Genomic DNA, 22,566 nt, shown 5'->3' with positions numbered 1-22,566 from the left:
ACAACCGTTGCGTTTTGTGGCATAGGCAACACTGGGCGGGAAAATTATGTGGATTTGAAATAAATATTTTAATGATAACAGCGCAGAGTAATTTCCTAGCTAATAAATGTATTAAAGTGAAAATAAGCAAGCAAATATGTTGTATTTTGTTTTATTTTATCGTCAGCAATTTAATAAGTTCACCGACAACCTTTACATTAATACTATTTCCCAGCAGTCGATACTTTTGTCGATTCGTTGTTTCTGGCGGAAATTCAAAATTCTCCGGAAAACTCATTAGACGAGCAACTTCCCGTGGCGTGAAATAGCGCAGTCTCACCTGGTGCAACAGGTCCAAGCGTTGCTGCAAAATCTTCTCCGACTTCGATGCATCCTGATTACTTGTGTCAATTTCCTTGACCAACTCGAAGATGCGGTGGGATTCGTCCTCCGAAAGCGGTGTGTATGCAGAGCCCGTGCCCTCGGTGTAATGGGTGTAGCCCTTTGTAAAGCACATGGATCTACTTTGAGCAGGATGTATTATGTCCATGACCAGCACTCTTTTGGTCAAGACATCGTCGGGCACCAGGAAATCGGGTGATACATTTTCCTCCACAATCTCGGCAATTTGTGAAAGACCCTGATTCTGGGCTATAGCACCCGGCATTTCTTCCCAGATCTTTCCACCGGCAAATGGAAAGTCTGCACCCTTGCGGGCGATGCAATAGTAGCGATATCGAGTATTTGGCACATTGAATTGCGTTGGCGTTAGAATAAACTCCCGCCAATGGAATCCCGACCGCTCCAGCGATTCAATAAACTGATTTCGCGCCTGTGAGCTCTCGAAACCCTTGACGTTTTCCATGAGTATGTACTCCAGTTCCTGGCACTCTGGGATCAGTCCACACAGATGAGTAAGTGCATCCGATCGCTTGTCTTCCGTGTCCCTTTGCAATCCCTGGCGAGTGTGGGGCTGACATGGCGGGGACATCAGCAGCATGTTGGCCTGAAGCTTTGTGACTTCCTTTACACTCAGGCTTTGAATATTCCTAGTTTTCACCAAATTACTGCCGTAATTGTGCGCATAAACCGCATTGGCCACGGTGTTGACATCCAAGGCGGCAACTATTTGTCCATCCAATTGGGCATCTTCAAAAGTATATATTAGTTTCGCATGTATCATGATCGACGAACTCACAATTAAAGGCATAATGCATGCCGCCAATGCCACTAAATAGTTCTAAGACCCGAAATACCATTTTAATTAAATATATTTTTGTTTACAAACTACACGTTGTGAGTGGCACGTTTTCCAACACTGCCCCACACAGCAGATTGTCTGCGTTTCCGTGTGATTGGTATAAGAAGAAGAATATCAACACGTGCCGCTCGCATTTTTGTGAATTCGTGATTCTCTCGGAATAATGATAAAAATTAAGCGAAAAACAGCCCCTCCGCCCGTGGAACAGGACTCGGACAGCGATTCCAGCTTTGACGAGGAGGAGCCACAGGATTTGGAAGTCCAGGAGGGGCCAGTCACTGATAGCAGCGATGAAGAAGCCGCCTCCAGCAGCAAAAAAACGGCCAAACAAGGGGAAGCCAGTGAGGATTTAAAGGAAGAGGATGATGACGACGATGAGGAGGAGAATGACGACGACGACGAAGAAGAGGATGATGACGACGACGACGACAAGAAGACACGAATTCCTGTTTTGAATCCCCTCAGCTGGATGCGCAACAAGGAGCAGCGTTTGGCGTTGTACAAAAAAATGAAGAAGGAGAAGCACAAGAAAAAAATGCAGGAGCGCCGTGCCCGACGGAAGGCTGGTGTACCCGCCAATCCTGGTCACACCATAGAGAGCCTGCGAGAGAAGGACCAAACAGAGGTGGCCAATCTGAACGATTCCGACAACGAGGAGTTGCAAAAGGAACTCCAACTGGACGATTTCAGCTCGTACTTCGAACGTTCGTACGAGCCAAAGGTGCTGATCACTTTTGCTGACAATCCGGTGACCAAGACGCGTAAGTTTGGACTGGAGCTTTCGCGCATATTCCCCAACGCCCTGGTTAAGATTCGCAACAAGTCGTCGGTGAAGAAGATATGCAAAAGCGCCGAGCGCGAGGAGTTCACAGACGTCGTGATCGTTAACGAAGATCGCAGAAAGCCCAATGGGCTGCTGGTCATTCATCTGCCCAATGGTCCCACTGCCCACTTCAAGCTGTCCAACGTGAAGCTCACCTCGGACATAAAGCGCGATCACAAGGAGATAACCAAGCACAGGCCCGAAGTGATCCTGAACAATTTTACCACACGTTTGGGTCTGACCGTGGGCCGCATGCTGGGTGCCCTCTTCCATCACGATCCCGAGTTCCGCGGCCGCCGAGCGGTGACGTTCCACAATCAGCGAGATTACATATTCTTCCGTCACCACCGCTACGAGTTCACCAAAGAGGGAAAACGCGTAAAGCTGCGCGAACTGGGGCCGCGGTTCACCCTGAAACTACGTTCCCTGCAGGAGGGCACATTCGACAGCAAGACCGGTGACTATGCCTGGATAATCAGCAACAAACGGCACGCCATGGAGTCGCGACGTCGCTTCTTCCTCTAGGTGTATTTCGAGGCATTGTATTTAGGTATAGAACTACTTAATAAACCAACAGTTAATACGAAAATAATAGCTTGATTGAAGAGAGAGGTGATAACCATTAGCGACCGCCGTATTGTTTTGTCGGTGATAAAATAAAATACAAATTTGCCTTAGCCTAAAAAATGTGCAACACTCAACAGTTAACCAATTGGCACACCACGAGACTATCGTGCTCCGTCAGCCACTACATGGTTGGGCACTGGGGACCGGGACCGCCGGCTGCTACGCCGGCAGTGGGATCGCCGAAGGGCAAGTCGCCGCCCGTCTCGGCCAGAATCTCTGGCGGCGGCTGGCCGTAGTCTTGCAGTTTGCGCATGTCGTCCAGCACGACGCGGAACTTCTCTCGCTTCACGGCGGCCGAATCCTCGGTCTTCTCGCTCTGTAAATGCCCCTCAATCACCTTGTACAGCTCCATCTGCTTCTGGTACCTGTATGTATTGGTTTCTCAATAAAAGTATCTTATTGCGAGTTGATTTCGAGCATACCTTTCCTTGTCCTCAGCGGAGAGCTTGGCGTCGTTCTCCTCGAGGTACTTGGGGTACTTCTCCAGCAGCTCCCGGATGCTGGGCAACAGAATCTCCGCCGAGAGCAGGCTCTGCATCATGCCCTCCATGAATGGTAGGAACATGTTTCCATCACCCTCGCCAGCCTGTCAAACGGGGATTGTTTAATGATTGAGCAAGGAGAATTCATATTTCATTTTCAGGATGCATACCCCTTCAAGATTCAGTGAACCAAACATGCTGGCTATGTCGTTCTCCGAGGCGGGAGCAGCCAGGTTCTCGGAGCCCTCTTGCAGACCCTTGAGAGCCTGGGAAATGCTATCAGAATACTTGGAGACATCCTCGTCGGTGGCCGAATTTTCGCCGCTCAAGGTGAGCGCTGCCGCTTCGGCCATCTTTTTGAAACCGGCCATGATCTGGTCGGGATCCTGGGGCAGCGGCGGAATATCGCCACTGGGCGTGTCCGGACCTCCGAAGAGCGTGTTCATGCGATCGGCCAGCACCTTGGCCTGCTCACTGAAGGCGGATAACAGGTCAGAATACAAAGTTCAAGTGCCGCGTTGCACTGGCGCATTGACTCACATGAAAAACGCATCTGGATCCTCGGAGCCCTCAGGTCCAGCGTTGGTCGCCACATCCGATGATGCGGACGGCTCCTTTTGGTCACCGGCACCACTTTTATCGAAATCCTGGAGAGCACCTGTGCGAAAAGTGGACGACGCAGTGCGCATTATGTAAGGGGTCGAGAAGGGATCGCCAAAGGCATTTCCGGGCTGTACTCACTGTCCAGCAAGTCGTTTAATTCATCGCCATTCTTCTTTTCTTCGGACATTGTGCAATTTCGGGATGCTTTTCCTTGATTTCGTGGTGGGTGGGAAATGGTAAAAAATAAAGACTGACTGAATCAATCAGTGGGACCGTTCATCTGCTGCTGGTGCATACCGCAGTCAGCTGAACAGGTGTGGCTACACTGACTCACATCTTAGTGCGACCGCATTCGTAACGGCTTTTTAAAAGGATGCGAAATGATAAGAAAAAAATTTAAAAATTAACTTTTCTATATAATTGTTGGTTTTAATTTTAAGATTTCAGTTTCGGTTAGGGCTTAGACAAAATTCATATTACTTAAACAACTTTTAAATGCATTTAATGTTTTTTTTAAGAAAAATAGCTATATTTTGTTTAATTTTTAGTAAATATATTCCTTAAATTAAGAATTCTTATTTGTTACTATTATATAAAGTTCAAAACAAGTTCAGAATACCTATTTCGAAATAATCTGGAATGCATTATTATTGTGGACTACACATAAGTGTGAAAATGTCTAGCCATTTAATTCATATAACATATATTTATTGTCAATGAAAATTTCGAGTTTTGATTTAGAAAATTATATGTCTTACAACAACAAGTCATCAGTACACCCATCTACAATATAATAGTGTACATATTTAAATCTAGGCCTACATCAGACTAATAAACTTAAATTCGAAGCACCTCAATATCCCTCCTGTCTTGAGAGACAAACCAAGGACATTAGTCGAAGATTATCTAAAATAATCACCCAAAATATTTACGCATCTTCTGCGAAACTCTCAGCCAATCTCCCCGGGAATGGCACCTCGCTGTGCGCGGACGGAGATCGGCGACCAAACTGCGACCAGAGCCCAAACCGCACATACTGAGTGGTGAGGGAGGGGTCGCAAAACCATCAAGGTCACGGCGCGACGCTGATGCGCGACCAATTCCGAAACCAGAACGTCACACCCATGGACGGGACACATGGATTTTGCAGTAGGGCGTCCAGCTCTAGGTCCACTCCCGCCCGAAGGTCACCGCTGCGGAGGAACCCCGCTTGGTTTCCTCAATTCCGCTCATATGGTCAAATGGCTGGGCTGGGATGGGCTGTGCTCTTTGCGACTTTAACCGCACGGTTTACCAGAAGAGCAAAACGAATCTTCGATTCGGTACGCCCACGCAGCGAAGTATTGTGGTAAATTTGTGTTTTTTCCTCTATTTCCACTATTGGGGCGGAGTTTTCTTCGGTCAGTCGGTTCTCTGAAAATGTCAGCATGGGCGGAGCTTCGACTGAAATAATGCATAATTTGGTGTTTTATTTTGCGGCTTAGGGTGGAACAAACCGCCTGAAACTCTTACATTTCCTACAGAAACAGGGTAATTTGACTTTTTATGGGCTGTAATCCATTTACAGAATATGCATACATATAACATCAAAAATTTCCCTAAAAACCATAACTCTCTTTTTAGGGAAAAATTTCATTCTCTATTCGCTGCGAACATCAGAGTATATAGTTCAACTTCAAATTTCTTAGAACCCAAGCAGTTCAGTTCAAAAAGTCAAGACAACCGTCAAAAAGTCAAAACAAAAGTCGAAAACGTAAAAACCCCTTCGTTGGCCAAAACAATGGTTTTTGGGTCACACTCACACCCGATCCCAATAAACCAAGAAACTCGCTCTTTTTTGACATAATTTTTAAGGCACCAACAGGCGCGTCATAAAGTTGTTTATTCCGATATAATCGGTTTGCTAGACTAGCTGAATTTACCTGAATCTCCAGCTCTATTTCCCCAGAAGAGGAAGGATTCCAACCGTCATAAAATGCCCATCAGCGTCTTCACAAGCATCTACACTTCCCTTCCTTTTTGCAGGAACTTTGCCAGGATACGATCCTGTACATCCTTTTCATATGCTGACTGCGATTTCACGCTCGCTGATCGCATCGCTATTTTTTTCAACATTTCCGCATCCTTCCAGCGAAAGATGCTCGATTTTACGATGCACTGAACAGGATATAATGGATTTCGCGATTGTTCGGTAATGACGATGATTGCGACTTTATAGACACATTATTTATATTGTGGCTGGTGTCGTGTGGCTATGGTAATAAAGTGTAAATAATAAGTATATATAAAGGAGTAAATAAATTAAGACACTAAATATATGTAATATATATGTAATATAAAAGGAATAAAAGTTCTTTAAAATAAAAAAATTATACTAATTAAATTAAACTCTGATTCTAGAAATCTGAATGTTACATTACATTCAAAATAACTTGTAGCTTTAGTACACCTTGTATTAATCATTCAAGTATCACAAAATATAAGATATTTATATATGTTTCGACATATTTTTGTGTCTGGCCAGGATGGCATTATCTTTTGATATTTTGGCCATGGTAATTGCGATTACAAGGCTCCCAGTCATTCCTGGAAAACGCTCACTTTTCCTTTGAAATCCTGCCCCGAAAAGAAGAACTGGAGAAGTCAACTGCTGGCAGCTTCCCGAAAGACAAGACACCCACATCCACCATCCAACATACAACATCCACCATCAACCATTGCGCAATGGGGCGAGCTCTTCATGCTCCGACACCCATCGCTCTCCATCAAAGTGGCCATGCAAATGAGCCCTTGCGTCTGCCATACGTTTTCCTCTAGAGGATTGGGTCGAAGGGTAGCCGACTCCAGATGATGTGGGTTGCTCTGTCTGTGCCCCCCCAGTCGCTGTTCTGTTTGATTAAGCGGAAATTAAGTGTGCGTTTCGGTTGCAGCCTCCCAATTCGCCATGCCCTGCTTTTTTTTTATCGTGAACTGCAGCACATATATGTTTTATGTTTCCCAATCGATTTGGTGGCTCAAGAGCTGCTTTTGGCTTCCTCAGGTCAAATAGTTTTTATTACAGTGGTTAGGAATTACTCCCAATTAAGTTTCATAGAAATTATAGATTGCTAAAACATAAAACCACTTCTAAGTAGGACATCATGAGAAACTTTTTAAGCTCTTCGCATAAAACTGAAGATTCTTTCCCACTAATGTATAAATAATCACGGTCTCTGCAGTCAATTTTTCCATTGGCAATGCATTTTTTTTAATAGAAAACGCCGACCGTAGCCAGTGATTAATGAAACAATTGAATGATTTTATTTAAATTCGCATATATCCGATGCAAACCGTGGCTAATGGACAAACGCCGCCGAAGAGAAGATCCAACATCTCCAAATCGAGATTCCATAGAAACACTCGGGATGTGAGAAAAACGCCACCTACTTTGTGGACTCTACGCCGAGAAAACTAATGATGTTCTTTCGCCATCCATCGAGTTTGTCCATTATAGTAGAGTATATGATCGATCCGCGATCGAACCTGATCGACTACCACAAAGCAGGGCAATTACAAATCGGGGAACTGGACAACAGGTTGCCGGCTGAGTTGGGAAATATGGATGTGGATGTGGCTCTGTGACTCTGGATGGAGATGGAACCCGGCCGGAAAACAAATTAATCTTGTTGACGTCGCAGCCTCGTCACTTTCTTCGCCAGGTCGAGGGCCCAGGTGTTTGATCTCGACCTGATGCTCCGATGCTACGATCTTCTGTTGGACAACGATGGGTTGCGCCTACATTTGCGCCTTCTGTTTAATGATCAATTTGTTGGCCTCCGTCGCCGTCTCTCAGATGTGTGCCGACAGCGTTTAGCAGTCGATTGGGCTCGGGATTGGTTTGTTTGTGCCCCGAGTTGCCGGGTTTGTTGTGCCCCAGGCTAATGAGTTTCTCGAAAGTGGGTGTATGTGGCAGGGGCTCCCCTTTTTGCCCCTGGGACACTTCCTACATGATCGGCGAAAATTCAGCCAGACTCTGTGACGTCCCAATACACAGGAAGATAATCCCTTTCAACTAACTAACTATTTATTATTTAATTTATAGCTTCTTCATTCTTATACATTTAGGTACTGAAAAATATATATTCTTAAGCAATAATTATACAGAATATGAATATTTCTTTGCATGAACAACATTTGCTAAGTATTTTCGCTGAGTGCATGACGAATGTCATGTGGTTGGAGTGCCAAAACCAAACGTTTGTGGGCAGAGGCGCGAAGTTTCCACCAATTGCGATCGAAGGTATATATGCTATGAGAGATGCTAATTTAAGGACAATGGAGTTCCGGGGAAGCCAGCTCGCGACCCACAAACAACTAATGCCTTCAATTAGCCCGGCTAAACTGCTACCAAGAGCAAGGGTTAATCGCCCGGAGATCGGGAAAGGCCCTCAGCTTTCCGCCCACTTTTTGTCGTAGAGTGGGCGTGGGCTGCGTTAAGCCGCAGCATTTTTTCGATAACTACCTGGACATGGACTCCGAGTTGGCCCGACTCGTCCTGACCCACCCAGATTGCCATGGGCCATGGCAAATCGTTTACAATTGTTGATCAATAAAACGTCGGGCTGTAATGCGATTATCCGCTATAATCGGGCGATCAACACTCGAGAACTTTTCCAAAATATTTGAAAAAGTCAACTGGCGATCGACGGGATCCAGGACACAGGCTGGCCAGGATCCAGGATCTAAGCTGCTGCGACTTTCCCTCTAATCTCGCACTTTGCCGCTATTTGTTTGCATGCTTTAGCGGGGATTGCGATTTACGATCGCTCCGGTCACAGGACTCCTGCGAAAGGACTCGCTCTGGGAGATTCAGCTCAGATGGGATAGGATGGAATGGACCACGGGATAGAATGCGACTCATATTTACTAAAACTTACTGCGGATTAGGAAAAAGTCAATCGCCGCCTGCCAGTCTGTCGAGCGAGTGGAAATATTTGAGGATCAGCGCAGAAGCGCAGGATCAACAGGGGGCTTAAGATTTCAGCTAGAAACATAGCTAAATGAAGGTATTGAAAATCAATTAAATTGTATATAATACTACATTAAACCAAAAACAAGGATTATTAGAAAAGTTGAAATGTTTGCTTTTCCTTAAAATATCTTTAGTAGGCCTGTAGCTAAATAAATAGTGCTATTTCTTTAGAATCTAAGTACTTAGATTTGCTAACTAAGTATAATATACGATGTCTAAAGATGTTGCTTGCCACGGTGTATTACGATATGCCTTCCAGAATTCCCTAATTTCTGGAAATCATGGCTCTAAATAGTCCATTATCTAAGCATCCCGTAGTGCGTTCGTCGGTCAGAGCCTTCTGTGGGCTGTGGACATGGAAATTCGATGCACACCACAGCATCCAAAGAAAAAAAAAGTAAGGAATCACCATGCCAAAGGGCCTGATAAAGACATTAGGACCCGGGGAACGTGAAACAATCAAGGCCGTTCCAATGTGTGACAACAGACCACATTACGTCCGGCCAAAGCGAATCGATTGCCAAACACAAACAGCAGCGGAAACTTGTAGAGTATAGGTAGGAAAAGTACCCTGGGATTCTGTGGACTAAACCATACCTATTACTATGATAACTATATACTTGTTATATATATAAAATACAGTTCCATCAAATATGTGCAATGAATGAATGCGCATGGTTATATAAGTTATATCTGATTCAAATATTTATTTTACGATGGGTTCCTATAACTACACTTTATTGCACTGCAATGGCATGCTATACTAAAGTTTATAGCCTGGCAATAAAACAAACTGCATGAAAGGTGTTGCGCAACTTTCGTCTGGGTTTTTAAATTTATGGAAAGGTCAAATGAACACAGCAAAAACTAAAAACCACATTAAAGAAACTTGTAAAAAAATATAAATATTAACAAAAATCTATGTTTAAAATTATTTAATTTAATGAAGTTAAATAGGCTTTCCTTTTCAGCACATATAAATATTTTCTTAAAAGATTTTGCGTTGAATTTTGAATTGAAACGCGTAGTATAAAAGCAACAGCTAGAGATTCCAAAATGCTTGAGAATTGAAAACTGCCAATGAATTTGATCGTATAAATCGCACAATGTGTGCATTGTTTTCATCGATTATATAGCTATTTGTGTGCATCGATTGAGCGCACGAGCCTCTCGAGGCAGTTCCTCCAAATCGGATGAGATTCGAGTCTTGGAGATGTGTAGTAGGGTCGCAGGTAAACGAAGCATTCGCTGGCGAAAGTTGAGGATCGCGAGGTGGATTTTCATTCATAGCACCCTGGGTGGCATCATAAAAAGTCTCTTAGCATCCTTATTCATTGCACGGATGTGTCTTCATTTTCCCGCTGGCCGATTCGTGGAAATGCGAGCGAAGCTGACTTGCAGCGTTTATGGCACCGATGCCTCCTACTGCTTCCTGCATTTCGGCCAGGATTCAGGACCTTTCTCTACCCAAAGTGACGATCCCATAGCAGAATCGCCTTTTTCCAAGCGTTGATAGCGCGAAATTAGCGTTATATGAGTTGCCTATTCAGCGCTCATTGTCCTGCCAAATTGTGAAATCAACGAGGATCAAATCGAATGGTGGGTATCGATGGTGGATTGAGGCGCCTCTCCATTTGATTCGAGTTACATATGTTTGAGGATAATTTAATTATCACAGAATACTTGCTAGTCTGCCATCGTGGCCATGGGCTCAAGGTCATCGGGGATTTTTGCTATCCTGCCAGGCGCAAATGTAGCGATTCCATACTGGGTGCCTGGTACTGCGAACTCCTCCCGTTGGGTTTGCTTAACCAAACGCCCAACGGGCAGCCGCACCGAGCAGTAGAAACCCAACCTTTGTTGCCTTGCGGCCTCCGTTGTCCTTGATCTGCATCTCATCTGGATCTTGCACTCCGGCACTTGGATACGGATCCTGCCGAGGAGCATGCACATTCGTCACATCTCTGTGGGTCAATTTCCTCGCTGGCGTTTCAAACGGAGGTTGGGGTCCATCATTAATTCTTGCAACACTTGGCGCTCTCTATTGTTCGCGGCTTTCAGGTTTTTGTTGTTATCCCACTCGGCGCTTTCTTTTCTTTTCCATCGGTTTTGTTTAACTTCTTTTCGAGGGTCTCTGTTGCGTGAAATTCTACAATTAATCAAACCCACGACGGCCCATAGAAAAGGGTCGAAACTATGGTTATAAGCCGGAGGCAGCGGAGCATAATGGTGGCAAAAGCATGACAAGGATGTGGATGCGGTCATGGTAAGGATATGGATGAAGTCACTTTGTTAAATGTTAAATTGGAAAGTTGGAAACATAAACTGATCAATAGTCGCTGATTTTGTATTCAACTGAATATGTTTCCCTGCATCCAATATGGTGTTATATATTTAATATCTCACTTATTTTGTTTGAAAATAATTTACTATGATCTATCAATAGATAGTTCTAAACACACACTTTTATATTTATATGTAATATACTGATAATTAAAATAAAACCTACAATTTGAAATGAAGAACTTTGTTCACCGTTTCCGAAAGCAATAAATAACTGAGAGAAAAGAGGCTACTCGAGTGGCAATATAAACGAAAGCCATAATTAGGTATCAATAAAGGATATATTACGCTTGTAAAGAGTGTTAAACGCGTACTCGATTGCATTATGGGTTCCAGTGAATATCTAATTTGATTTCCGGGGCCAAGTGGAACCCCAAAGAATATCTCAAGTGAAGAGTGAAAAGCAAACGCCAGGCAGACTGATCTCTCAAGTCCAGTATTCCCTTATCCTTATAACAAGGTATCCATAAAGGATATGTAACGCTTAAATTGTATCGTGCTACTTACGGCATTAATTAATTTCCGGAAACCAGTGAAAGTCGAAACTATGCATAGGATTTGAATGGATGGAATGCCCAGGATCTGGAGCAGAAGTATTGTGGTTCCCTTGTACTCGTATACCCCCCAATCCAAAGTTCTCTGCTCTTCTCCCATTCCACGGTGCTTTTCACAGCTGAGACGCCCCCTGGCGGCGAGCGAGACGGTTGCTAAATGGGTCGAGTGAGCCAGAGCGAGATGCCGTTGTGGAGAGCGCTGCGATTGGTCCGCGTAGTGGTTACCTGCCAAGTGACTGTGGGATATGGCCGACGTCTGGGCCGTGGCTTCACAGAAAGGCAACGATCTTGGCCGACGTTCGGATGGTGAAGTCAGTCAGGCACAGACTGCGCAACGAGCCACACCGCATCTCGTCCTCGTTCTCGTCTTCGCCTTCGCCTCCGTTTCATCTTTCCCATCGAGATTGCGAACTAACAGATACTTAGATATTCGAAGTGCAACTAATCGGTTAATCAATACCTCGCAACGCTTACTTATGACTTTGACAAAGTGTCCAGACATTGTCCAGAACTAAAGTGATATAATCAAGTGATATACGAACTTCGAGACTGAGTTAACACCGGTTTTGTGCCGGGACAAGCTTACGCATCTTGGAGCTCCTCCAGAAACTATGACCGTAACCGCCTTTGCTGCCGCAATGCACAGACCCTTCTTCAATGGATATTCTACCATGCAAGGTGAGTGTCTATCGCTTATATACAACATCCAGCAAAAGTCACTTTGGAATATAAGTCACTTTCACAATGTACTTACTAAATATCAAAGCCTAGTTGATCATTTCCATATATCTTCATTTCTAAACCGACGGCTCAAGATCCCGCTAAAGATCTCAGTTTGGGCCAAGGCCGTCGGCTACTCTCTAATGGCCATTAGTTGCCCGGCGGGAGAGTCGCGCGCCTCTGACCTTCGACCTTAGCTCCGAGTTTCCCGTCTTCCCGGGAAGTCAACTCCGGTCGAAGGTGTCGTAAATCAAGTGACACGCGCTCCGCTCTACCTAGCTAGTATTGGAAAAGCCTCTAAAATTTCCATTTTCTCATCTTCCTCATTCCAGACATGAACAGCGGCCAGGGGCGCGTCAATCAACTAGGTGGAGTTTTCATCAACGGTCGTCCTTTGCCCAACAATATTCGTCTTAAAATCGTCGAGATGGCCGCCGATGGCATTCGGCCCTGTGTGATCTCCAGACAGCTACGTGTGTCCCATGGCTGCGTATCGAAGATCCTGAATCGCTACCAGGAGACTGGCTCCATTAGACCAGGCGTAATTGGTGGCTCCAAGCCGAGGATAGCCACGCCCGAAATCGAGAACCGAATTGAGGAGTACAAGCGCAGTAGCCCGGGCATGTTCTCGTGGGAGATCAGGGAGAAGCTGATCCGCGAGGGTGTCTGCGACAGGAGCACAGCACCATCTGTGTCCGCCATATCGCGCCTGGTGCGCGGCCGAGATGCTCCATTGGACAATGATATGTCTTCTGCCTCTGGATCTCCGGCGGGTGATGGCACCAAAGCATCGAGTTCCTGCGGCTCCGATGTCTCAGGTGGCCATCACAACAACGGCAAGCCCTCCGATGAGGACATCTCTGACTGTGAAAGTGAGCCGGGAATCGCCTTGAAGCGCAAACAGCGCCGCTGCAGGACCACCTTTTCCGCTTCCCAGTTGGACGAACTGGAACGCGCCTTCGAGCGCACCCAATACCCTGATATCTACACCCGTGAGGAGCTGGCCCAGCGCACCAATCTCACGGAGGCACGCATTCAGGTGTGGTTCAGCAATCGGCGTGCTCGTCTCCGCAAGCAGCACACCTCGGTCTCGGGCGGAGCACCTGGCGGAGCAGCTGCCTCAGTGAGCCATGTCGCCGCGTCCAGCTCTTTGCCCAGTGTGGTATCAAGTGTGCCCAGCATGGCTCCGCTGGCCATGATGCCGGGATCCCTGGATCCAGCCACTGTGTACCAGCAGCAATACGATTTCTACGGCAGTCACGCCAACATTTCCGTATCCGCCGCAGCTCCAATGGCCAGTAGTAATCTATCGCCCGGAATTACAACCACGCCACCGCACCACCATCAGTTCTACAATCCCAGCGCTAACACAGCCAGCTACATAATGCCGGGTGAGAATGGCAACACCACACCCACCGGGAACATCATCGTCTCCAGCTATGAGACTCAGTTGGGTTCAGTTTACGGCACCGAAACGGAAACCCACCAGACTATGCCACGCAACGAGAGCCCCAACGAGTCCGTGTCCTCCGCCTTCGGGCAACTGCCACCCACACCCAACAGCCTTTCCGCGGTGGTGAGTGGAGCTGGTGTGACCTCCTCCAGTGGGGCCAACTCGGGAGCCGATCCCTCGCAGTCGCTGGCCAATGCCAGTGCTGGAAGTGAGGAGCTATCGGCTGCCCTGAAAGTGGAATCGGTGGACCTGATCGCGGCCAGTCAGTCGCAGTTGTACGGCGGATGGAGCTCCATGCAGGCACTGCGCCCCAATGCGCCACTTTCGCCGGAGGACTCGCTGAACTCCACCAGCTCGACCAGCCAGGCTCTGGATGTCACCGCCCACCAGATGTTCCATCCGTATCAGCATACGCCGCAGTATGCATCCTATCCGGCACCAGGCCACGCCCATTCGCATCACGGACATCCCCATGCGCCGCATCCGCACGCACATCCGCATCCGCAGTACGCAGGCGCACATCCGCACTATCCGCCGCCCAGTTCGTCGGCGCACTTCATGCCCCAGAACTTCAATGCCGCCGCCTTTCCTTCGCCCTCGAAGGTCAACTACACAACGATGCCGCCACAGCCGTTCTATCCCTCATGGTACTAGAATCAAAGGGACACGGATCCACCACCTACTCCTCCAGGAGCAGGAGCAGGTGTCACCAGATCCATGGTACAAGTCGCCAAAGATGTACATACCCATAGAGCAGGGGACGAAAATATAAATAACATTTTATTTGTGGTGGAGCAGTACAGACATTTTCCGTTTGGGAAAACCGCTGACAGACTCGCTCCTAAACAATAAACATATGTATTAGTTCCAATTCGTAGATGTAAGCCTAGAAAATAGTACCGACTTAGGATTAGAGTTTAAGATGATTAGCCTAAGTAGCAAGTGCTCTTAAATAAAAAAATATATCTATGCTAATTTACAACGTACTCCAATGATCTTTCACTCGAAACGCTGGCCATTCAGCAGCCTTGACACGCTTCCGTACGCAGCGGGAAATGGGAAATCCTCTGGGCCATTAGAGCCTTTTAGTAGCTGCGCATTCCACGGACCTGGCTGGAGATCTCAACACTCGCCCCGGGTGAGATACCGATTCCGATTGCTGCTCTCGGAACTTCAGATCCAGCTGTGAGCGGGTCGCATAGTTTCCGGAAAAAAAGAAGAGAAAACTCCCGAAATGCAAGATGATGATTTGGAACGTCCAAAATAGCGAAGACAACTCCAACCAAGGTGTTAATTGCCCCCTCGATTCCATCGAATAGAGAGTGTTGGTCCCTATGGGACTACGAAGTAAATGGAGTAATTGCCCTCGTTCGGACTTACCTCAAATTCACACCTCATCCTCGGGGATCTGCCTACCCAACCATATTCTACGTGTCCGAGCGATGGCAATTAATGAAGTCATTATCCTTGAATCCTCACCTCCAGACAGCTCAGACAGCCTAACGCACACTGGCTCTATTATTTTAATCTAGAAAAAACTCCTAATCGCTATTTGCTCTATCGCTCTGGCCATCGAGGTGAAAAGTAAATATTGACTTTACAATCGACTTAGGAATCGGAATTGGCAAATGGCTTAAACAGGTAGATTGGCAAAGATCTGTGCACGGATTGCACAAAAACCATTTAGATCTTAGATTTTTGTAATTTCTCTAATCTCATGACTTGAGATCTTGTTAACAAACGTCTTTCTTGCATCTCTAACCAAAATCGAATGCCAATTTAATAGCGCCCATCATGGCCAACTGGGCTAATAAACCAATTACGTTTTTTAATCGCTGCCCACTGAGTTGGGGTGAAAATTCTAAGCCACAGTAGCCGAGAAGAAAGCTTCGATTGTCGGAATCATTAAATTCAAAATATTACGCATTAATTTTCGGTAGCGATATAAAATTACCCAGCAAAGCTACGAGCGGAAAAGCTCGACGATGTAACCTCGATAAAAAAAAAAAAAACCAAAACCGAGTGGCTTCTGTGGCCATAATGGAAGTAATGGTTACCCGGAGATCATGGACATACATATGCCGATCCCCATCACTAGGCCCTCCCCAAAAGGCCGTGATTAATGAGCTGACAAAGTGTTGAACATCAAAGGCAGGGAAAACAGTAATTTACAACGACGCAACGCGACTCGAGATGAAATTTAATTTAATTTTTTATTAATTGTTGCTGGGCATCTGGGGCACAGGCAGATCCCGATCGAGACTAAGATTGGGATTGAGATCGAAGTGTACCTGCTGATCCGATGATGAACCCAATAAACCCAGGCGTTGCCTGGCACATAAGCAGCGCAAAACCTCAAAATATTTACTCGACAGCAAGGTGGACTAACCCAAAATAGGGATTTGCCGAGCGATTTGCGAATCAAAATTTCCAATTCCAGGAGGTGGCCTTAAGGTTGCGAAAGGATTTGCAGCGTCAGTGGCTCGCACTCGCACATGCACTCCATCTCTTTCGCGCAGCGAGGATTAGGCCGTTTCGGAAATAATCCTTTGCTGCCAGGAAGAATGCAGTAAACGGCGCACAGCCCTTCGGCGGACCAGGTCAACTCGTTTTCGGCCCATTTACGATGGTGCCATAAACTTTTATTTGCTGTCATTCTTCGTCCTCGTGCGCGGTGTTCATCGCTCAGCCGGGACATGAACCCCTTTCCGTGCAGGATAATAGGTCCTTTTGCAGGCAAGAGTTAAGCCAGCAGCGTAGGAAAGGCTTAGCTTTCACTCAGGCAGGCAATCGGTCAGTCAGTCAGTCAGTTCGTCCGTCAATCAAGCCGAGTCAAAGTCAGGTAGAGATTGCGCTTCGTAAAGTCCTTTGGCTAGAGTCCTTTCTCCCGAGTTTCGAGCTGCAGCGATAATCCCTGCTAATGAGGTGTCCTGTGCAAAGCAAAACTGTGGGCATCGCGATATGCGAGGCGGATGAAAGTCTATAAGTCAAGGATAATAATGGAAACTAGACGGATTACGGAGATGGTAACAAAACGCTCCAAATGAATGAGACAATCATGAGATTATTAATGCAAGGGTCTTAATACAATATTATAGAATCAAATTGATATGTATACATTTTGTGCATTTAAGACTAATTCAGTAAGAATTAGAATACACGTAAAGAATATACAGTTTCAGAGTGTTTATAATATCCAATAAATAAAATAAATTTAAATAATTAATTATTAGTTCTTTAATTTAAATAAAGGAAAACGAAAGAGAAAAAATCAAAATGTACTTAAACCCAAGGAAACGATTTAAAAAATTTTGAATAATAAATTAAAGCTTTCAGAATGCAGACCTTACATTTTAAGGTTAATAATAAAGATATGACAACAAATTCGAATAAATTTTTAATTTTCATTCATAGAAAAGGACATGCTAGTTCTACTTTTAGAGCATCCCACATTGAAGATTGATTGAGTTACTGGGATCGTTATATTCACAAATCTCTAAAACCCATTTGTTAGCAGCTACACTTGCACACCACGATCTGCCCAAACAGTTTCCAGCCGTATTGGCAAACATTTCGGTTTGGTCCTTTTGGGCCAACTACTCGTACTGTGATCGCTGTCATCGCCCATGTAGAAAGATGCTATATCTGTGTGCATATTGGGCGAGTCGAGTCCTTGGCTCGTCCTCGAACTATCCCACTGACTTGCAAACGGACTGCGAGTCGAGCGCATGCTGTTAGCGCACAAATTGATTTGTCAAATCGGGGCGCACAAGGACATTGCCATCATTAACGATGATTGCTCGAGGACCCTAGGATCCTAGAAGGTCGTTGCGCAGTCGGTGCCAACTTTGTGCATTGTCAACACTTTGCGTACCACCAACTGTTTCTGTTGCTGTTTCGCGCCATCTCTTTCGTTCGCCCTGTGTGCGTCTCTTTCGAGGCGAAATGGTTGGAGTTTTATTAATAAACACCTTGCTAGCTGCTAAAACGGGATGGCTGCATATCCCACTCGCTCTTTGATCTTTGGAAAAACAGTCGTAATCGATTTGGAATGCTTGGCGGGATCTGTTGCTCCTTGGCTGGCAACTTGTCAGCTTCCTTTTGGCATCCCTGCCCAGCAAGTGTCTTCTGTTTCTGGCCAAGTTGGCCGGCTGCTGAGCGGGTTCCATCGCCAGTCGGATCGGAGTGCCAAAGTTAACGTGGCCGGAACGGTTACGCTACTTTCCACCAATTAAGCGGAGCTGCAAGTCGGATTGGCTGGCTAATTTGGGTTGTATTCGATATGTCGGATATGCAAAAGATGATCGACTGGACGGGGGCTAATAAGGTGTGGCAAAGGTAACTGCCTTTGTTAACATTCGGTAACCTTGAATATTATTGTATGTTTGGAAAGTAATCTCAGAGTAGAGTAATATATAACTTAACATCTGGCCAAAATCCACGTTGTAAAACCAATGTTTTTATAAGAGTAATAGGTAAAAGTAAAAGTTAACAAGGACATAGGTTTTTGATAAGTGTTCTCACTTTTTATTATAAGTGTAGTGCTTTGGCTTTTAATCATTTCATATTTGAAATACATACTATCTTTAAGCTCGATCTATGCTTGTTACACTTACCTTCCCACCTGAACAGGTGCTTCATAGCCCCAACCGCCAAATTTCCCGCTCACACACAATGGCTCAAAGCCAATTTCATGAACAATTTGGACAATAAGAGCCATCCAATTCAGCATTTGGCCCAATCCAAATGGTAATGCGCTCGCCTCATGCCGACATTATTATTAATGATAAGCACAAGTCGCCCTTTTCGCGGCGGCGGGGAAACAATGGAGAACTCTATTTTGTGCACTGAGAGAAAAGATGAGTTATTAGAAGGAAATGCAATTGGAACCTTAACACATGTGCTGCTTTTAAATTGGTTGCCTAGTTAACTTATTTTGTGTATTTAAAATGGCAATAAAGCCAAATAATATATATATACTAATGATACATTAGTTTTTGTAGTTGAAAAACATTTTAAAAAAATGTTAAAATACCCATAAATAAACTAATTTTATATTGTATCTAAAAGGGTAGTCTCTTGGAATTCAGAATAATTTTCCAGTGCCCAGTTCTCGCAGTTCGATTTCGATTTTTGATGTAGGAAAACGCTGTGTTCTTATCGCCGCGTTTTTGGGGGGAACTGGCATATTAATGGTTCATTACGGTGACCCGCTGGCCCGATCCGCTCTCGACCTGGCCAGCCCATGTGCTGGTGGACGACGAAGGTGGACGTGGATATGGACTTGGGTGCACCGCACACCGACCGGACCAGCTTCAGTGGCAGCTCCTTGTGGACGCGGTACGCTTGGGGTTTCGATGGCTTTGTTTTGTGCCGCGATTGTTGGTCCCGGTACTGTGGGGGGACTTGCACTGACGCCTGGCGTGACGGTTTTAATTTTATTTTATTATTATGTATATGGTGGCGCAGGGTGCTTGCAGTCTTGCCACACACACCCCTCCCCCCTCCCCCCCCCACGCCCGTAGTTGGGCATTTTATCATGAACTTGTTTTTATGGCCTGGGTCTTGGCGAGCTGCCCTCGTAATTAGTTGTGGGCTCCTGCGGCAGCGCCACCTAGCGGCTGTGGCGGGAGTAACGAACGACATTGCCCGACATTTTTCAGGCCCCAAAGCTAATGAAGCAACAGCCCGAAGTCTGCCTATGGCCCAAACAACCAACCAACCAACCAACCCCCCCCCCCCCTCACTAGATGCCTCAGACTTTCGGGCTTCATGGACGCGTGCAAATTCCATTGAAAAATAAGTTTAAGTCCACTTTTATTCCTCGTCCTCCTGGCTTTATCTGCATTGGCCCGGCAATTTGCGTGGTTCGTATTTTGTTTCTTGACTTCTTTGTATTGTTTTGCAGTTCCGCCAAGTTTCCTAGAGTCGCGGGTCCACACACAATGTGGCAAGCTGAAGTTGCCGCGCCAGCCACTAATTTTGCATACGGAAATTGGAGTTTAACATGTGCCCATGAGGGCTTGAGGATATAGTAGCATGAATGAAAGTAGTATGTAAATTACAGCCAAACTATCCATAAACGTTTAAAGAAAAACTTCATGATTGAAATTTTGGTAAATGAAAAATATTCCAATATTTTCTAGACATTGTATATAACTAATATTTATAGATTTTTATATTACTAACATTTCGAATAAGTTCTATACATGTGGGAAGTACCTGAATATAAATTAGGTATTTAAAAATCTTTATTGAAACCCTTAGTTTTCTTCAAGTAATGGACCCTTAAGATACTAAGCGTATGAAATATATACAAAGTAGTTAGCCGCTCAAAAAACTGCCGACCGGCAACGACGAAGTTCTGACTTCTTATCCACCACCGTGTCCACGCCGAATCCATGCCATAGTGTATCCGGCGGTTTGCTCCAACGTACGAAGTATGTTTTATGAACGGCAACCTGCTGTGACTTGGACTTGCTCCTCGTGTCCAAGCGCCGGCGAAAGGGCCAGAGGAACCAGTGGAGTGGACCTCGACTTGTGAGCGGCACCTGCAGCTGTCCGGAGGCCAATGATTGGATCGCTTCCAGCTGCAGCGTAGGATGCGGCTGCTCAACTATCACGGAAGCTGGCTGTGGACTCCGGCCTGGCGTATTGGTATTAGTTAACCTGGTACTGGAATCGAAGATTTCCATCGCGTCCTGATTTCGTGTCGACCAGAGTTGCAGGCAGCTGGATTGCGGCGTAGAAGAGTTCTCATCCGTTTCTTCCGGAATGGGGGAAACTCGACTGCCACGGTTACATTTGAAGCAACGCGAAATCTTGGACTTGGAAGGAGGCGGTGAAGGATCTGGCAGCGCCATTTTAACCAAGATGAAGTGGTCATTCAGCAGACAGACATCCGAGACCTTCTCGTACCTCTGCTCTTCGCCGAAGAAGGCATCTAGGTCGACGTTCTGCTGGTAGATGCGGTAATCCTCTCCAAGACGATTCGATTGCTCGCGCTCCTGTTCCCAAAGGCTTGACTTGCGGCATGTTCCGATAGTCTGGACAGGACTACTTTTTTGATACTGATTCATGAGGCTGCGGCGCAGCAAGAGGATCCTAGCGAAGATAGATCCATGAAGGCGATGATTCAGGAACATCCTGATTGAGTTTTATAGAAGCAGGCCTTACAAAAGTTGAGACGGATATAATAATAATAAGTTATTGGACTTAAGCCAAAGGGATGCAAGGTGGGTTACTATGATAGCATACTTTCAGGCGATGTTTTTAAACTCCACAAACCTTATACTCACAATCATAATTCAAGAAAGTTTCATTTTCAAACTCAAAACTTTTGCATAAAATACACTATGTTTTTTTACAGAGAAACACATTTTCAGATCCATCTCAGATCTCTTTCGTTTTAAGTGGGCCAAGTTTAGTTTCGGTTTTGGATATAGGTTACACAAAATTGACTGGCGTTTTTCTTGTCGGACAGGCACATTATCCTTCGCTTGACTTTTGACACTGCACTTGGCCAAGAAACGGACGAGGAAAGGAAAGGAAGCGGCAGACAGGCGTCGAGAGTCCTTCGCCGGTTTGTTCCTCGAATCCGCTACCAATGCCAACAGCAACAGCAACAACTGGCCGTATTTTATGCCCCACGAAAACAAAAGTTATATTTATTATTTTGACAGGTAAACAAATCACGAGCTCACCGCACTCACACATTCACATACAGACACACAGGCGGTGGGGAAAACAACGAAATGCAGGCAAGGAGACACTCACATTTTGACGCTACCCTACTCGGTTCTCTGTCTTCTTCTTGCTTCCGGTTTCCGTTTTCCTTTCCGCTGCCAATTGGGCGTTGTTTGCCGCTTGGCTCACCAACGGCAACTGAAGCCGGCTTTCAGGCCGCCGTCGAATGCAGCGCAGCCACATGCGTGGCCAATTAAATACCCTTTCGAAATGAGGCAGCATGCAAACGGCGTGCATTTTGCCCAACTAAAGAGTATAGGCGATAAATCGTGGAAAATAGAATAGATTGCTTTGCTAGAGGTAAAAATTCTAAAGATATATAGATTACACAATAAACTAAAAAAAAGCTTATATTCATTTTAAGAGCCTTAGTAAGCAGATATAGAGTGTTAATGCTTCGGGTTTTCGTTCTTCGTTAGCTTTCACTTTTTGTTTTGCATGTTAATGGAAGGACGTTCAGACGAATTGATGGTTGACAATTAGCAAAACATACCAAGTGCAATGTTTTTAAATACTCCAATGAAGAACTTGTTACCTTAATGGAACATACATATGAGGTACATTACAATAAGTGCTATCCAATGTCAAGGTTACATATGTTAACTTTTTCTTATATCCTATAAAACTTGTTTTGTTTTATTTATTATTTTGATTGTGCTTAGCACTGAAATATACATAATTCGATTTTGTCGATAAAACTTTTACTTCCCGTTTAGCCCAACATAATTACTTCTTAAATTTTCTATTTTTACCAAAAGAAAATGATAAAAGTTTTTATGGCTAAACTAACGCTCGTCAACATGGCGCATTAGTGACTATTTTAGACATGATTGAATTAGATATATTCCTGGTCTATTCCATAGGGCTAATACGCTGTTTGGGCCCCTCGATTCCAATCTTATTTCCCAACTAATTCAGGTGCCTGACATGGCGTATTGATTGTTAATGCACGCCACATCGATAA

General features: G+C 45.3%; 5 protein-coding genes, 4 long non-coding RNA genes and 1 other non-coding gene across 13 annotated transcripts; 4 read left to right on the top strand and 6 right to left on the bottom strand.

The window, feature by feature from the left end:
- Positions 1-136: 136 nt before the first annotated feature.
- On the bottom strand, positions 137-1,299 carry Mt2 (Methyltransferase 2). 2 transcript variants are annotated; one of them, NM_001042890.2, is made up of 2 exons: positions 1,178-1,299; positions 137-1,128 (listed from the first exon to the last, which is right to left on the bottom strand). In NM_001042890.2, the coding sequence occupies exons 1-2, from the start codon at positions 1,236-1,238 to the stop codon at positions 152-154; spliced, it is 1,038 nt and encodes a 345-aa protein (NP_001036355.1). In that variant the 5' UTR covers positions 1,239-1,299; the 3' UTR covers positions 137-151. The 2 variants fall into 2 exon arrangements, with proteins under 2 accessions (NP_001036355.1, NP_477475.2); NM_058127.4 differs by having other exon boundaries at positions 1,178-1,274.
- Positions 1,300-1,312: 13 nt separating this feature from the next.
- Positions 1,313-2,648, top strand: CG6712 (uncharacterized protein). The gene has a single exon (NM_058131.5). The coding sequence runs from the start codon at positions 1,404-1,406 to the stop codon at positions 2,586-2,588; it is 1,185 nt and encodes a 394-aa protein (NP_477479.1). The 5' UTR covers positions 1,313-1,403; the 3' UTR covers positions 2,589-2,648.
- Pex19 (Peroxin 19) lies at positions 2,574-6,002 on the bottom strand. Of its 2 annotated transcripts, NM_164991.3 has the most exons (6): positions 5,698-6,002; positions 3,914-4,136; positions 3,713-3,830; positions 3,343-3,646; positions 3,113-3,276; positions 2,574-3,055 (listed from the first exon to the last, which is right to left on the bottom strand). In NM_164991.3, the coding sequence occupies exons 2-6, from the start codon at positions 3,960-3,962 to the stop codon at positions 2,812-2,814; spliced, it is 879 nt and encodes a 292-aa protein (NP_723722.2). In that variant the 5' UTR covers positions 3,963-4,136; positions 5,698-6,002; the 3' UTR covers positions 2,574-2,811. The 2 variants fall into 2 exon arrangements, with proteins under 2 accessions (NP_723722.2, NP_609547.2); NM_135703.4 differs by lacking the exon at positions 5,698-6,002 and having other exon boundaries at positions 3,914-4,062.
- lncRNA:CR44594 (long non-coding RNA:CR44594) lies at positions 5,466-5,815 on the top strand. The gene has a single exon (NR_124217.1). It is a non-coding gene; the product is annotated as a long non-coding RNA:CR44594 (long non-coding RNA).
- A 3,796-nt stretch (positions 6,003-9,798) lies between the features above and the next one.
- lncRNA:CR44593 (long non-coding RNA:CR44593) lies at positions 9,799-11,203 on the bottom strand. The gene has a single exon (NR_124216.1). It is a non-coding gene; the product is annotated as a long non-coding RNA:CR44593 (long non-coding RNA).
- A 207-nt stretch (positions 11,204-11,410) lies between these two features.
- Positions 11,411-12,175, bottom strand: asRNA:CR44592 (antisense RNA:CR44592). The gene has a single exon (NR_124215.1).
- prd (paired) lies at positions 11,997-14,829 on the top strand. 2 transcript variants are annotated; one of them, NM_164990.3, is made up of 2 exons: positions 11,997-12,361; positions 12,736-14,829. In NM_164990.3, exons 1-2 carry the CDS (start codon positions 12,295-12,297, stop codon positions 14,508-14,510), a joined length of 1,842 nt encoding a protein of 613 aa, NP_723721.1. In that variant the 5' UTR covers positions 11,997-12,294; the 3' UTR covers positions 14,511-14,829. The 2 variants fall into 2 exon arrangements, with proteins under 2 accessions (NP_723721.1, NP_523556.1); NM_078832.3 differs by lacking the exon at positions 11,997-12,361 and adding an exon at positions 12,446-12,681.
- A 920-nt stretch (positions 14,830-15,749) lies between these two features.
- On the top strand, positions 15,750-17,019 carry lncRNA:CR44590 (long non-coding RNA:CR44590). Its single transcript, NR_124214.1, has one exon. It is a non-coding gene; the product is annotated as a long non-coding RNA:CR44590 (long non-coding RNA).
- A 236-nt stretch (positions 17,020-17,255) lies between these two features.
- Positions 17,256-18,220, bottom strand: lncRNA:CR44591 (long non-coding RNA:CR44591). The gene has a single exon (NR_124213.1). It is a non-coding gene; the product is annotated as a long non-coding RNA:CR44591 (long non-coding RNA).
- Positions 18,221-20,084: 1,864 nt separating this feature from the next.
- Positions 20,085-21,724, bottom strand: CG14947 (uncharacterized protein). The gene is made up of 2 exons (NM_135702.2): positions 21,633-21,724; positions 20,085-21,027 (listed from the first exon to the last, which is right to left on the bottom strand). Exon 2 carries the CDS (start codon positions 20,999-21,001, stop codon positions 20,189-20,191), a length of 813 nt encoding a protein of 270 aa, NP_609546.1. The 5' UTR covers positions 21,002-21,027; positions 21,633-21,724; the 3' UTR covers positions 20,085-20,188.
- Positions 21,725-22,566: the final 842 nt, after the last annotated feature.

This window comes from Drosophila melanogaster, chromosome 2L (genome assembly GCF_000001215.4).
Source record: "Drosophila melanogaster chromosome 2L".
Taxonomy (NCBI): Eukaryota; Metazoa; Arthropoda; class Insecta; order Diptera; family Drosophilidae; genus Drosophila; species Drosophila melanogaster.
This window is presented reverse-complemented; position numbering and strand designations above follow the sequence as displayed.

What these genes read in the sequence shown, in the direction of transcription:
- Mt2 (NM_001042890.2), bottom strand. Translation starts at nt 1,238, where the DNA reads ATGGTATTTCGGGTCTTAGAACTATTTAGTGGCATTGGCGGCATGCAT. An exon ending in CATGCATTATGCCTTTAATT is followed by an intron (nt 1,129 to 1,177) that starts GTGAGTTCGTCG and finishes ATACTTTTGAAG; the next exon opens with ATGCCCAATTGGATGGACAA.
- CG6712 (NM_058131.5), top strand. Translation starts at nt 1,404, where the DNA reads ATGATAAAAATTAAGCGAAAAACAGCCCCTCCGCCCGTGGAACAGGAC.
- Pex19 (NM_164991.3), bottom strand. Translation starts at nt 3,962, where the DNA reads ATGTCCGAAGAAAAGAAGAATGGCGATGAATTAAACGACTTGCTGGAC. An exon ending in ATTAAACGACTTGCTGGACA is followed by an intron (nt 3,831 to 3,913) that starts GTGAGTACAGCC and finishes CTTTTCGCACAG; the next exon opens with GTGCTCTCCAGGATTTCGAT. An exon ending in TCCGCTGAGGACAAGGAAAG is followed by an intron (nt 3,056 to 3,112) that starts GTATGCTCGAAA and finishes CAATACATACAG; the next exon opens with GTACCAGAAGCAGATGGAGC.
- prd (NM_164990.3), top strand. Translation starts at nt 12,295, where the DNA reads ATGACCGTAACCGCCTTTGCTGCCGCAATGCACAGACCCTTCTTCAAT. An exon ending in TGGATATTCTACCATGCAAG is followed by an intron (nt 12,362 to 12,735) that starts GTGAGTGTCTAT and finishes TCCTCATTCCAG; the next exon opens with ACATGAACAGCGGCCAGGGG.
- CG14947 (NM_135702.2), bottom strand. Translation starts at nt 21,001, where the DNA reads ATGTTCCTGAATCATCGCCTTCATGGATCTATCTTCGCTAGGATCCTC.